Below are 16,069 nucleotides of genomic sequence, written 5' to 3' on the forward strand. Positions count from 1 at the left end.
CCTAGCACTGTGCCTGGAAAATACCTGTTTGCTGAGTGAATGGGAAAGGTGGTCTGAAATTCACTCCTTGACTGGCTAGGACAAGAGAAGAAAAAAAGCAAAAAAATCAAACTCCCACAAAAATGCCCAAATACAATGGCTCCACGTCTTAATTTCTCAAGAGATTCTGCTAGGGATATTTATCTCAGCAGTCCAGTCTAAGTGCCCTGCACAGAAGTGAATAGGAGCCAACAGGAGAAGATCCAGAGACACCGTGCAGGGGTCTGAACATGGTAGCACAGGCAGGGCAGTGAGATTTCCAGGGAGCAGACAGGCAATAGTTTATTTTGGGGTCATGGAGACCAAGAGCTATATGGGAAAAAGATGATTGCGCTTTGTAAATACCTCAGCGCAGACCTTACCCTTCTGAGCTGGGAGGTTAGCTAAAATAATCACTGAAAGGAAAAGTGAAAGTGGGCCTTGTTTTCCCCAGGGCGGGGGGTGGGGGGCAGAACAGTGATGGCGGAACTTGAGGGAATCTGCACCGACCGGCACTTGTCGGCAACTTTATCTGCACCTAGGTTTGTACCTAGGTACAACACTAGGGTTTGTGTTTTTGTTAAATGAAAAATTGAACAGTTAAACAACTAAGCAATTTTATTCTTATCACGTACAACATCCAAATTGGACTACATAATAAAATAATTCTATAAAATAACGTATCTATCGAAGGATTATCACCTCCTGATCTTTCTCCACAAGCTTTCAGTGCCCATGGCAAGTTCCTTGTCAAAACGCAGCAGCTGCCTCACTCGGCCTGTAGCTCGGGAGACTCATCGGGAAGAAGCTTCAGTCACCTCATTGCTCTTTCCAGCAATTTTCATTCTCCTAGAGGCGATAATCTTCAGGTCTGAAAGACAAAAATCAACATTTCTTTCTTTATGAATCATCCTATCATTTTCTCCTGCCTGATGAAGGAAGATTATTTTTCAATTTAAAATGAAAGTAACTGTTCATTGAGAAATTATCTACAAGCATTAGATTTCTGGTGAAAAACACTAAAGCCAAATCATCGTGAAGTGACAATTCCCAAGCTCTTTCGAGAGTATAAATATAGACTGCCTTGTGCCTGTGCGTGAATGTTGTAACTTAAAAACTTCAATTAAATTTCTGTTCTATTTTTAAATATACTTTCTTAAAGACTTTTTCACAGGACTGCTATGATCTTTAAAAATCCATATAAGCATATGGATTTGCCTAATCAAGGCCATTTTTGAATGAGTAATTTCCCTATTTATATTATTTTATCATGCTAAATTTATTTTTCATTATGATACAAATACAAAATAAATGTATAAACACCAGGCCTTTGATATTTTAATTACATACATATAACTGGTCTTTTCCTCATTCATGCATTTATAGGATTAATCATACTTGAAAGTTACTTCCAGTAGTAAATTAAAACAAAAAACACTTTTTTTTAGGGAAATGTTAAATCTTAACGGTGGAGAAAATGAAGAGCAGGAAATTACAAAATGCAAAAAAATGTTCAAGTGTCCTTTTATCTTTTCCATAGGTGTATTTGTAGGTGTTGAGCTCCCATGCGATTTTCAGAAGGGAGTTTGTAATCAGTAAATTAAATAGATGTTTTTGAAACAGCTGTAAAAATATTCGATAGTTTGAGTTCCTTTAAAAAGTAGATGAACTCTGTTTGCCCCGAAATAACTTATCTAGTCCCTTTCTACACTCACAGCATGTTTTCTTCAACAGAATACTCACAAGATACCAGATAGCTCAGCTATGAAGACCAACAGGCTAGTGGCTGAGTAAATAAACTACATTACAATTTAAAGTTATTATTTAACTCCGAGGAATATAGGCTCTGATCTGGGAAACCAGCCAAATATGCTTCACCATATCAGCCGTTCTATAACAACTAGAGGAGAAACTGCAGAATTCTGTCACTGTTTTTGAAATCTCTTTCCAAATGTAAAAACTGCATCCAAAGTCTGGGAAATGACAGTGTGGTCCGAGAGCTGAATGTGGCTCCAAAGTGCATCCTTTTAATCTTTGGCTAGTGACTCAATTTAGTGGAAGCAGTTCCCAGTCAAGACACACCAGCACATTTCAAGAAACCACTTCTTCTGTTGAGCTGGTTCATGTAATTACGACTAAAGGGTGGTGATGATGTCATCAGAAAGGAATCTTCTAAGCTAAGGTCCTAACAAGAAGTCTCTGCAACTCCACTCGATAAAACTAAATGTGCTTAGTCTAGTTGTTTCCACACCAAAGGTTAATTTATTAAGTAACAATGAGATGACAAAAGGACCTTTTGGTGGGATTTACAAATAAAACTGGAAATGTGTGTGAAGGGTGTAATCCGTGATATGAGGTATGTAGTAGGTAGTGACCTGAAAGCTCTAGGGGGCTAATAAGGCCCCAGTCTGTTTCAAGAAGATTTTCTGGCGGGAATAGAGGAGGATAAAGAAGAGGGCTGTGTTGGGGCTGTAGCAGTGATGAGTGAGAAGAAAGGACAGGTTCAGGATTTAAGAGGCAGAAAAGTACCATGTTGGTGGGGAGAAGGTGGGAAGGGACAGGGAAAAGGGAAGGGGCCAGGGAGATGGAGGAAGAAGGAGCTACTAGAAAATGAGGATTCAGGAATGATCCCTGATTTTCAGCTTGAAGACCTCCATGAATGGCGATGCTGCTGATCTCTTCAGGATAGGGAATACAGGCAGAGGAACAGACTGGAAGGGGGGAAGGATCTTGGTTTTGAAAATGGTAAGATTTGGACATGACAGGCAGCTAGCAATTAGGATGTGGAGTTTAGGAGAAAGGGGGCAAAGGGGGAGACCTGTCAAGAGTCCCTACCACAGATTCCTTCTTTTCCATCCCACTTCTGCATATCAAGTGGCCCTGCCTAAAAAATCTTCAGTAGTCCTCCACTGCTTTGTCACAATTCAAACAGCCCAGAAACCAATATATAACCCTCCATGACATGGCCTCAGCTAACACTTCTGAGTTATTCCTTCTACATCCCATTCCTTTACATTCTGATCCCATTACACTACCCGCTACTGCCCAGATAAAAACTTTCATACCTCTTGACTTGGGTACTTGAGCTTTTTTCTGCCTGATAGACTTGACTAATCCTTCAAAATCCACCTCAAAAATCACATCATCTGGGTAGCCCTCCAAGACCTTCCTTTCTAACTTAGGGCTCCTCTTTGTGAGATTGCCAGAGAATCTCATGCATACTTCTATTACAGTGTTTCTCAAATTATACTTGACTTTATTTATGTAAATAAATGTTACTTATGTAAGATGTGCTGAATGCTTATTAGAGGCCATGAAGTACACCAACTACTTCACATGCATTATCTCATTTTATTCTCATAACTACATTGTGAGAAAGACTTTTATCAATCCCATTGTATAGTTGACAATACCGAGGCTCAGAGAAGCTGGGTGACTAGCCTGAGGATACACAGCTAGGAAGTGGATGGTAGGGACCTAGTGCAGACCTCCTGACTGCAAGTGCCTGCATGCACCATTTTATTCTATCACTTCTAGTAGGCTGTTGGTTCCTTTAAAGGCAGGGTCCCCGTATAACTGAGATTATGCCTCCAGCAATTAGCACAGTGCCCAGCATACAGTGGATATCTGTAAGATATCTGTCATTACAGTACAGTGACTGCCTTGAAAATGCCACTTTGTTTTACAAACTCTTCCTTTTTTTACGGAAGGTAGTCAGGATCTTTTATGGATTGTTAATTTGCTTCCAGGAGGGGAAAACAATATCATGGCCAAGGGACTAGGTACTTTAGATGTTGGCATAGCCAGAAACATCAACTTATACTGGAGGCAATTAATGGTATTATATGGCGTTCAGTAGGTACCCTTGTGGGGAAAAGTGAGGCTTTTACATTAAATACGGTTTTATTTCTCCACACGCACGTGCACACACAAAAGCAGGCACACATCCAATGCATTTATACTGCTTACCTTCTTCCACTAAAAGGAATCCAAGGTAAGAAAGGGGAGGGGAGGTCTATTTACCTGAGTGCTTCTCCAACTTCAGTGGGTATACACATCGCTTGGGCTCTTGTGAAAATGCAGATTCAGATTCAGTTAATCTGTAGAGTGGCTCATGATTCTACATTTCCAACAAGCTCCGATATGCTGCAGTGCTGGTCTATGGACCACAGGATGACTTAGCAAGGGTTCACCTTAGACCTCCCACAGAGCTACTCATAAGAACGAGGGGATGACTATTTGAAGATGCTGAAGAAGCAAATGAAGTAAATTTCTAAAACTATGCTGCGCCTAAGAGAAGGTAACATACTTCCTCCTTAGCCAGAGGTGATTCCATTTGCTATACAGTATCCTTCACAGCTCTACCCACGAGAGGACTTTATTGACAGGCAGTTTTAAGCTTTTCTGATACAATAATAATTTTAAATTATGATAACATGTACTGATGAGGCTGGATACCAGAATTCCTTTGGTATCTATCATCAAAGAAAGCTTAAATTGTAGTCCATGTAGTTATTAGATTAAATAATTTTTAAAAGCAAGACACCTGGCATCTAATATATTGCTTTTCATAGTATGGATGCTTAAATGTTGTTTGAAACTTTAGTGAACTTAAATGAAATGACTTAATCCTTTGCTAGAAGGATGATGAGCAAATTTATATTCTATATCTATTTGCCTTAGTTCTTTGTTGCTGTTTCAGTGCAAATAAAAAATCATGAAGTTTTAAAATAAAAGATAATCTTATATAAGGTTAATGTTTTTGTAAATAACAGTATTCTAAAATAATCTCAGGAAATCTTTAAAGAGACATTTCAAATGCTGTTACAGAAAATTAATCTCTATTAATTTTCATAGAAATGTTTTCCTTGACAGAAATAAGTTATATTTTAACAAAATTACCATAATCTTTTCTTTATATACGTAATACAAAGTATCCAAAACTAAATATATCAGAGTTACACTAAAGCACAGACTGTTAAGGAAAATTTCTATTTTAGCTATAACTATTAAGCCAGCTTTAAGAAAGAAGCAAAGCCCAAAATATGAATTTACCATACTTGATGAATTAAAAGTCAATTCCTCTTTCAGGGAGATAAGATTCCACTCATTTATTCATTGAACAAAGATTACTGAATGTCAGGTCTACCTGTGGGCACTGGGAACACAGCAGCAAGCAAGACAAAGTTCTGTCTGTAGACCGTGCATTTTCTCATAGAGGGAGATGCACACACACTCACACACAGACACACATATGTACACTTTGACCTCTGAGGTGAAAGCTAAAAATGTTAAGCTTTCATAGATATATTTAGGGTAATTTGGGAGATTAATGAATTTCAAAGAATTAGCCAACATTAAGACTTTCCTTAATTCATTTTCTAAATTGTGCTAAAATTACACAGCTACTAAATGTTCTAGAGCAGTAATTCATTTTGCACTTAATGCTTGTCACTAGCAGAAAACTGCCTTCAAACACTATGGTTTTTAAAAAAAACACTTTTTTGAATGAGGAAACAGAACTTAAAAAAGGGCTGTCTGAAGAAGTATTCTATGGTACTTGTTTCTCAGAAACTTGAAAGTTAAAATCATACCACCTCTCACAAAATTCTCAATTTTCTATAGCAAATCCTTTACCACTGACATCCCTATGCAAAATGTTGCCAGTCACTCACTAAATGAAACAGGCAAAATACCGCCACTCATTGAAATTTAGGACAAAGATTGACAGAGGCCAACACATTTTAAATTATCTTGAAAATGGGGACATTTCTATAAAAAAATTTATCTTTTGACTTCAGGAAAAATCTTTAGGGAGATTTTAGTTTTCATTGTAAAATGATGGGACAAATCCATTTGGTTTGTGAATAAAATGAAATATAAAGCTATAAAACACACAGATAATGTGATGGTTCAGTTAGACACTTAATATTATTTATCCCATTAAGATAATTTATTTTGCAGAAGAAAAAAGCATTTGAATTTCGTTGTGAATCCACGAAATTGGGTATAACTTAAGTGTAATAAATCTCAAAAATATTTTATTCTCCCTTAGGTCTTATGTCTTTTCACTCATAAATAATATTTGTCAGTATAATGTTTATTCCAACGAAATATTTAAACGAGAAAAAAAAACAAACAATAAAATTTGGACAGTGGAGTAATCTTAAGAACAATAAAAGGTCAGTTTGATTGAGTTTTAAGTCATTTCCATTGTACTGATGAAACTATTTAGAATAAAGTCACAGGAAATCTGGTAACATTGCATATTCCTTGAACTAAAATTCTTTGAACTAAAGATGTCAGCCGTACAGGAAATCGTGAGGCAGAATAATGGTGCCTCTATACTCCTTTCTCCAGGCACTGTACCATGTACCAAATCCTGATTAGAAAAAGTTCAATAGTGCTTTAAAAAACAAACAAACAAATAACTAAATTAATAGGATTGTTAAAACAATTTTTTAAATCAACTTACTGCTTTTTTCAGTTAAAATAAATCATGAAACACTATGTCAAAAACTAATGATGTAATGTATGGTGATTAACATAACATAATAAAATAAAAAAATGAAATAAATAAGAGAGATGAATTCTGAAGAAAAAAACGGAAATCTCTTTTGAAATGAGGATTAAATGGGATGATATATAAGCTCTTAATATATATGAAGCTGTCAGTAAGAATAATATACTTAAAAATTCAAAAAAAAATAGGAATTGCTGTTACATTCACTTTTAAGTCGTAAGCGCTATTGGCTTGGAATGATTTGGTTTGGTTGCTCAAGTAGAGATTGTTTTTAATTTTAACAACCAGTCCTAATCTGTTCATAGCCAAAAGAACAGTAAAGTTTAGAATGTCTAATTTGAGCAAAATTCAGCACTGGAAATACTGAGGTCTACAGTTTTTGCCAATGCTGAGCTGGTTGAAATAATGGGAAAATTGGAATATAATCCTGCTCCTGAAGTCCAGCTAATAACTTCTGTCTGTGAAGAGCAGCAAATTAAGTTAAATCTTGTAGGAAAATGCCATATGACCAGACTAGCATAAAATTATGGAAAATCTTGAAGATGTCCAGATCCCAATTCCTTGTGGGTTTTGAAAAGGTAAAAATCCTTCTTTACGGTCTTTAAATAAATTAAGCCTCTGATGTGAAGCACTTTTATAAAAGAGGCATAGGTAAAAATATTGTTTTCTGCGTATTAATTTAAATACAACTGAAAATCTGTAGATTTTTAGAACTGGTAAGTTTCCTATTGGAGGGCAGGTATAAGTTTAAATCATTGCTCTCTCCTAGAGCTACAGACTAGACTACACAGGATGCTCACCAAGGCCCTTTTCCAGGGCTAATGTCCCCACACCTGTGTTCCTTTTACAGTGCTGGAGGCATCACCCAGGAAACATAAACCAAATCCTGCTTTCAGCAAAGACAAGTCAGGGCCAATCACGACTGCCCTCGTATCTCTCCACTTCCATCCCTGCCACTCTCTTCTTTGCAGGCCACTTCCAATAGCACACTCTGTAGAGGGCATTAACCGCTGGACACATGGGTTTTCATTATAAACAACTCTTTTCAAGATTTATTGATGCTGACCTTTCCACACTTAATTTCTATACAAAGGTGAGGGTTTTGCTTAAAATAAAGCATTACGGACTTAATGAGTGAGGAATACAAAAATCTATTTCTTTTTTCGTACTGTTACATCACTCACTCTGTGGACTATGCGAAGCAACTCCAGTTGAAATTTTCCACATACCTTGTTTTTCCTAAGAAAAGCTCTCCTACAGAATTTTGTAAAAATGAAAATAAAGTTTAAAATGATCCAAGTTTTATTTTTACCCTACATAATGAAAAGTTTCCATTACAGTGATAGCATTATAATTTCTATGATTATTGTGGTTTTGTAATGTGTTGGCAAAACTACAATGATTATGGAAATAATTACTGACAGAATTAAAATAAGTTGACCATTTGAAAGCCACAATGCAGGCAAATGAATTGTGAAGAAAAAACAGTGCTGTTGCTTTTTCTTTGACAAACAAATTCTCTGTGCATACCCTCCAATCATCACTTGCACATGGCAACCACACATTTATTTTGTACCATCAAGAAACAAATTATAATTTCATAACATATTCTAACACTATGTATGCATGAGCTATAAAAAATACTAATACACCAAGTATATCCACTAATTTAAGAAGTGAGGTTTATAGGCAATACTTCTCATACAAGAAAATGACTTTTAGTTATTAAAGTTCAGTTGTCTCATAAATATCAGTTTCTTTCCTTCTTGTCTAACATTGTTTTAAAAATGACTATACAACTAGCATAAGAAGATCTGCATAAACTGAAATTAGGCCTGAGAGAACATAACTTTTGTAAGTGATTTAAAATAATTTAAAGGAAATCCCAAAAATGGAGCTTTTAATTAAGATTAAAACAATTTTGTCAATCATCTACTGGGTTCAAACCTTAGTTCTGACTATCATTACTGTTTGACAGTTGCTCAAAAGCCTTCGTTTCTACTAGAAAAGCTAATAAACATACATTGACCAAAAGCTAATAACAGTTCCAATTAAAAAATGTACCTTTCTATATTATCAACATATTTTAAATTTTATTACTAGGGAAACAAAAACCAAAGCAAGCTATTTTTATGCCTATTGATTTAGGTGCAATCCAGGTACATCTGTTTCAGTCAAGTCTCTGCAGATTCACCATCAGATCTATCTTGACTAAATTCCAATTGCTACATTCCCAAGAAGATTATATTGTTGGCTTAGCTATTTTGGGTGGAATGAGAGCATATTTTAAGCAGCCTCCTTCTCCAAAAGGAGAAAAAAATTTTTTTCTCATGAAAGCAAATCTACCAATAATGAGAAATCCCATTTTCAATGGGTTGCCCTGCATAGTGTTACATATTTTCATTTTTACTCTAATGTCTATAATATTTAATAACAGAACTTTATGAAATGGCAAACAACTAAAATGGCAACATTCATTAAAGTGGTCAGTGGCCACATGGGGCTAATGAAACTTAATTAAAATGACAAAAAATACAAGTTCCATTCCTCAGTCACACTAGCCACAGTGTAAGTACTCAAGACCCACATGTGGCCAAGAGCCACTGTATTAGATGGCTCAGATACAGAATTTTTCATCATGTGGAAAGTTCTATTAGACAGCCCTGGCCATTTAAATTGTAATGTGTAAGTATGTACCCACATTACTATCTGGGGAACACAAGTTAACCAAGTTGTATGGCTACCTGTAAGGAAAGAACATACTTTAATAAAGCCCAAAGGCAAGGCTAGGGCCTTAATGCATATTCCTGTCAGAGGGAAATTCGAAATGAAAAGAAAGGGCAGGGAAATACATCTCCGTAGTAGTCTAAAAAATGCATCAAGTTACTGTAAGTTTCTCTAAAAGTCTCCTTAAAAATAATTCTAGAAAAGCCCTTCCCAGTTCCATTAATATAATAAAGGCACTCAGTCATCTTCTAATTTGTTTTAAATGAGCCAGGAATCATTTAGTATAATGAGCAGTTATGATCAGTACTCTTTATTCATGATATACAACTCCAAATGCATAACCCAAATAAGCACATATTTGATTAAATAGCACCTTTGGTATTTCTAGTTAAAAAAAAAAGTACCATATACCCCTTTTGGTTCGGAATATAAATTCATTTATGATGGTGTTTCTATAAAAAAATCAGATATGACATTCTTAGACTTCCAGAACTTCATACAGCATGGTAACCTACCAAAATCCAAAGACTACTTAAAATACTTTTTTATGATATAACTTTTTAAAGCAAAATATTTGAGAACTACATATGACTTAGGTACACTCACATAAGATGCTACAAGAGACACTCGGGCAGAGTGGTTAGGACGATGACCTTAGGCTTGAATCCCTAATCCACCATTTAACAATCGTGTGATCTTAGTCAAATTACTTTTCTTTCTGTGCCTACATTTCCTTTTCTATGAAAAAATGAGGATAAAAAATATAAGACATAGACACACACACAAACACAAAGAAACAGTGGAAGCTAACACACCAAAATGTTAACTATGGTGAGATTATTTGCTTCCTTAAGTTTGTATCTTATTCATAGTTTCTACAATGAACATTTAACATTTTTTTAAAAAGATTTATTTATTTTAGTGAGAGAGAGCAAGAGCAAGGGGAGGGGCAAAGGGAGAGAGAAAATCTCAAGCAGAGTCCTGCTCAGTACAGAGCCCATTGTGGGGCTCAATCTGATGACCCTGAGATCATGACCTAAGCGGAAATCAAGAGTCAGACACTTAATTGACTGAGCCACCCAAGCGCCCCAAACATTTAACACGTTTTATTTTTTTTATTTTTTTTTAAAGATGTTATTTATTTGAGAGAGAGAAAGCACAAGTGGGGGAAGGGACAAAGGGAGAGGGAGAAGCAGACTCCCCTCTGAGCTGGACCCAGGACCCTGAGATCATGACCTGAGCCAATGGCAGACACTGAACTGACTGAGCCACCCAGGAGCCCTCATTTAATACTTTTTAATTCCGGGGCGCCTGGGTGGCTCAGTTGTTAAGTGTCTGCCTTCGGCTCAGGTCATGGTCCCAGGGTCCTGGGATCGAGCCCCGCATCAGGCTCCCTGCTCAGCGGGAGGCCTGCTTCTCCCTCTCCCACTCCCCCTGCTTGTGTTCCCTCTCTTGCTGTCTCTCTCTCTGTCAAATAAATAAATAAAATCTTTTAAAAAAAAAAAAACTTTTTAATTCCCCCAAAGTGAAAGTTTTTAATCAAATGCTTGAGTTTAAAGACTATATTATGTGAATTCTTAGTAAATTAAAGATTCCAGGGTAGTAAATTTAAGCTAGTAAATGTTTTTCATAAATTAGAGATTAATTTCAGTTTGTGGCAAATTGTACATCTCTTTAAAAGAATTTAAAAAAATGTTTATGTCTTCCTAGAAAAATGTTCTGTATATGTGGGTTCAGTTGTAAAGATAAATATAAGTTCTATGTAGTTTAAGGAGGAAAAGGCACATTGAATATGTCTGGAATAAATGACCATGTAAGTCTATAAGAACAAGTTAAATTAAAATTATTTTTCCAAAAGTATAAAATTTATCCAAGTACAGAAGTCTCATCTGTCAGATGCCAAAGGGGGAAGAACTGTAAAGATCATAGCATGTAAAACAAACTGTAAAACCTTTTATTTTCAGAAACCACTGATTTATCTAAATAAATCACTACATAATCTGGATAAAAAAATGAATTTTATTTTTTTATTTTTATTTTTTATTTTATTATTATTTTTTAAGATTTTATTTATTTATTTGACAGAGAGAGAGGGAGATAGTGAGAGCAGGAACACAAGCAGTGGGAGTGGGAGAGGGAGAAGCAGGCTTCCCGCCGAGCAGGGAGCTCGATGCAGGGCTCGATCCCAGGACCCTGGGATCATGACCTGAGCCGAAAGCAGATGCTTAACGAATGAGCCACCCAGGCGCCCCCCAAAAATGAATTTTAATAAGAAGAATTAAAATAGACTCTTGGGTTTTGAAAAGAAGGCAAACTATTAAATAAGCATTTAAAAAGGTCAAAAGGAGACAATCACCCCACACTAAACTTAGTTGTTAGAATCAAATCACATCACATAATGTATGGTTTCTGGTCATCGTCAAGCAACGAAAACCAGAACCTAAGGAGTGATGGAAAATGTACTTCTTTATTTTAGGGAAAAATATTTATCATGAGGATGTATCCTGATAACTAGCTGGTATTAATATCAGACACCATAAAATCAGTTCTTTCAGTTCTTCATGCAGAGTTTTGTTAATCACTCATTTACTATCAACTGAAAACTGATGATTCAGATGATACAGTGAACAGAAACAAAAGTAATAAAATGTTTTTAAAGCTAGTCAATTTCAATGATTCTAGCATGAAGAACTAGTATTAAATTGGAGGATTTTATATCTTCTAGAGATTCTTTCCTAACGTCATTTATAAAAGCTGATACAAGGATATTTGCTTCTTCATTTATTCATTCAATAAATATTTGCTGAATGCCTACTTAATGTGCCAGATGCTATGCTCAGGTAAATAAGACAACATGGAGTTCCCTCACGGAATCTAGTTAGAGAAAGACATTAAACAAAAAAAATCACACACATACTTAATTACATTAGAATAAATGCAGTAAACGAAAAGGGAAGTGTACAATGAGACTCTATGAAGGGGGCCTAACCCAGTTCACGGATTATAGGAAGGACTTCTGGAGGAAGTTACATTTAAATGCTTCACCATCTATATATCCCAGACATCTATCCATATGTCTAGCACACAGGATAAACTCAATAAAAGTTTGTGCAGCTGAATTAAATAATGGTTTGTTTGCTTGTTTTTTAAAGATTTTATTTATTTATCTGACAGAGACCCAGCGAGAGAGGGAACACAAGCAGGGGGAGAGGGAGAGGGAGAAGCAGGCTTCCCGCGGAGGAGGGAGCCCGATGTGGGGCTCCCTGAGCCGAAGGCAGACACACTTAACGACTGAGCCACCCAGGCGCCCCGCCCCTAAATAATGTTTTTAATGGAATTTCTCCAACATGTGTCTCAGTGCCTATGACAGTGTCTTGTACAGATGAGACAGCTAAAATGTATTTTTTTTCTTTTAAGATTTTTATTTATTTATTTGACAGAGAGAGACACAGCGAGAGAGGGAACACAAGCAGGGGGAGTGGGAGAGGGAGAAACAGGCTTCCTGCTGAGCAGGGAGCCCGATGCGGGGCTCTATCCCAGGACCCCGGGATCATGACCTGAGCCGAAGGCAGACGCTTAACGACTGAGCCACCCAGGCGCCCCAACTAAAATATATTTGTTGAAAAAAATAAATTAATGAGGAAGTTTGCTTCTGTGGAAAGAACATAGGCTTTGGAATCAGACAGTTGGGTTCAAATGCAGGCTAACAAACCAGATGACCCTTGCCTTACTCTTCAAAATAGGAATAATAGATCTATCTCAGAGGCTTGTGGAGAGAATTAAATACAATACATGTAAACTCCCTAGCGCAGTGTTGGGCAATTGGAAAGTGTCCAACAAATAGTCACTATAATAAATGGTCACTAATAATTATATTATTTTCTTCATCTGCAGATTTAGTAAAGGAGAACCTTGATAAAAGTCAGCAAAATCAAAAAGATTCAAAGAGAATACCCTACAGACTTCTCTGTGTGGAGTCTGAAGATTATATACATGCAATAATGAGAGAGTCAAGGATTAGATTGTTGGACATACTGACAATGCTGGGAAGGCTTATATTTTCACAAACCTATCTGGCCAAAGAGCCAATAAAGAGATAAGAATTTTCAGAGCACAGAGGGTAGCGTCTGTGGGAAGACGAGCTGTCTAGTGTATAAGCAATAAGGATGTGTGGTTCTCTTTTAGATCTACTATATAAATTCTTAAATGTTCCCAAGTCCCCATTAGATGAAGTACTGTTGTATGCACTGAGGATCAGTGATGAGCAAGATGCAGCCCTTGCTCTTGACGAGCTGACTGTGGTAAGGACAGAGTTACACGGCAGGTGCTATGGCAGAAGATGGCTGGGCACTTAGTCTCATCTTGACGTTTACACAAGGCTTCTTAAAGGTGGTTGTATCAGAACTAAGGTCTAAAGAATGACTTAAGAGTTATTTCAGAGCATGGGGGAGGGACATGTTGTTCTAGGCAAAGTGACGCAAAACAAAGATCAGGAAGAATTAAATTGTGCAAAAAGGGTGACAATCTTAAACAGGCTGCTATCATTAGACCAGTGAAGTGGGAAGAAGTTAAGCTTCAGAGACAGAGAGGAACCAGGTCACGAAGACCCTGGAAGGCCAGATATGGAAACCTGCAAACAATTAGATGGAAGATAGTATGTCAATACCAAGCAGCTTTCCGGACCTCAGACAGAGGAAATTGTGTAGAGGATAGCAAAAAGTGTTTGTTATTTTGTTTTTCTATTTGGATCAGGACTATTAATTATCCAGAATTGATGACTTTTCATTAGATGATATTCTCAAGCTTAGTGAAGCAATCTGGAAAATGGTAATGACTATTTATTTATCATTCCAAGAGACAACAATCAATCTAAGTAATTTCATCCCAAACAAAATATCTGACAATTATAGGCACCTATGAACACCCTTGCATGTACATAGCAAGGTTCTAAGACTTAGAGACTTTTTGGTTCTAATACCAACATCTAGAATTTATTTGCAGGTCGAAGATGGAAAGAGTATCCAGGGGAGTAAAAAAAAAGTTCACTCTTCCCACCCTCAAGGATCTTTGGTCATTTGGTTAAGGAAACAGGGGATACTAAACTGAGCTTAAGAAAAAACAGGGGGAAAAAAAAAAAGACAGGAAAGAGAAAAGACTTACGGAGACCACACTCTTGGGAAAGCCTCTATTTCTTCCTGCGTGTACTCATCTAGACGTCTGGGTACTTTTCGTGGTTGAGGAAGCTCTTCCACCAAATTCTTACGAATATCTTCTGGTATGTCCTAGGTTAAATAAAATTTAGGCTTAATTTTCTTAAAATACATCCCTTAGTAATAAATTAGTAATACTTAGTAAATATTAAAAAATTACAAACAAAAGAATATTTATAGAATGAGGAACACAATACAATCTCTATAAATCCATGAAAATCCCTGAAAAGTATATTAATGATAAAAGTAATCTCATTATAATACTGTACCTTATATTTTAATCTTGACAAACCTATTTCTCATGATAAGTTAGATATCTTCAATTCTGAGGACCATCGAGTCACTAAGTTCTATCAATTTTTTCTAAACTGTTTAATTTATTCCCAGCCTTTCAATTGCAGAAAGGCACTGCCTTGGCTAATTCTCATGATTTTTCATCTGATTGAGTGGATGTACGGGGTCTGTGGCTTGCAGAGACACAACCTTTCAATTCATACTCCATGTTGTTGCCAGAAAAAACTTGGGAAAATGAAAACCTGCTGGATCTTTGAGTCATTTAGCCAACAAACATTAACTGAACTCCTTCTATGAACCAGAAATTGTGCTAGGTGCTCAGAATATAAAAGGGAATAAAAAGATGATGGCCTCTACAGGCTTATAATTTTAAAAATGTCACTTCTCAAACCAGTGTCCTCACTCCTAGGCCATCTCTGCGACTTCACCTCTTCACACACACCCGACCATGGTGTCTGAGTTATCAACCTCCCTGCCTTTCATGCATTGTTCCACACTGAAATCCTGGTGCCTTTATTAATGGCATTCCCTCTGCCCATAATGACTCTCCCCTGGTTAATATTCAAATATTCAAATATTCAGAAAAATGAAAGGAAAAGTAAAATGCAAAAAAGTCTGAATTTGGGTAATGAAAAGTAAACTAAAGAGTAAAGCATAGGGATGCCTGGGTGGCTCAGTCAGTTAAACGTCTGCCTTCGGCTCAGGTCATGGTCCCAGGGTCCTGGGATAGAGTCCAGCATCGGGCTCCTTGCTCAGTGGGGAGCCTGCTTCTCCCCCTGCCTGCAGCTTCCCCTGCTTGTGCTCTCTCTCTCTGACAAATAAATAAATAAAATCTTAAAAAAATAGAGTAAGGCATATATTTGAGAGATATTTTAAAAGAAGAACAGAAATTGAACAAAGTAAAGGAAATGATAAAATGAAGAGCCTGAGTAACCAAAAGAATTTACATTTATTTTGTGCTCATGATACAGACATAGGGAAAGGGAATTGTCTTGTGAGTCTGGATGGTAAGTTATTTTTGGAGACTCTACTGAAGTAATGGTTGGATGTCAATATGAAAGCATCCTATGAGTATTTCCACAGGGATAGTAGATATATTTCCCGCTTTTCATAACAGTATATTCCTAAACATTAAAAAAAGTTATATAGTAAATTACAATTCTCCATGCAAAGAGCATATCATAATTGGGAATCAAGTATCTGGGCAAGAACATGGGCCCAAAACAGTCAACATCTTAAGAATCAAAATATAATTTTAAAATAGCTTTAATGAATCAGAGCTCTATGGCATTATAAA

The 16,069-nt window shown here is 36.5% G+C and overlaps 1 protein-coding gene across 2 annotated transcripts in view; it reads right to left on the reverse strand.

Moving 5' to 3' along the window:
* Positions 1-629: 629 nt before the first annotated feature.
* Positions 630-16,069, reverse strand: part of MRPL13 (mitochondrial ribosomal protein L13) — a 47,216-nt gene continuing 31,776 nt past the window's right edge. For both annotated transcript variants that reach the window (XM_032415798.1, XM_032415799.1), the window contains exons 6-7: positions 14,429-14,550; positions 630-889 (exon numbers count right to left, since the gene is read on the reverse strand). In XM_032415798.1, the coding sequence (XP_032271689.1) occupies positions 868-889; positions 14,429-14,550 (144 nt within the window). In that variant the 3' untranslated portion in view covers positions 630-867. The remainder of the gene's footprint in view (positions 890-14,428; positions 14,551-16,069) is intronic.

This window comes from Phoca vitulina, unplaced genomic scaffold (genome assembly GCF_004348235.1).
Source record: "Phoca vitulina isolate PV1807 unplaced genomic scaffold, GSC_HSeal_1.0 scaffold18, whole genome shotgun sequence".
Classification (NCBI taxonomy): domain Eukaryota; kingdom Metazoa; phylum Chordata; class Mammalia; order Carnivora; family Phocidae; genus Phoca; species Phoca vitulina.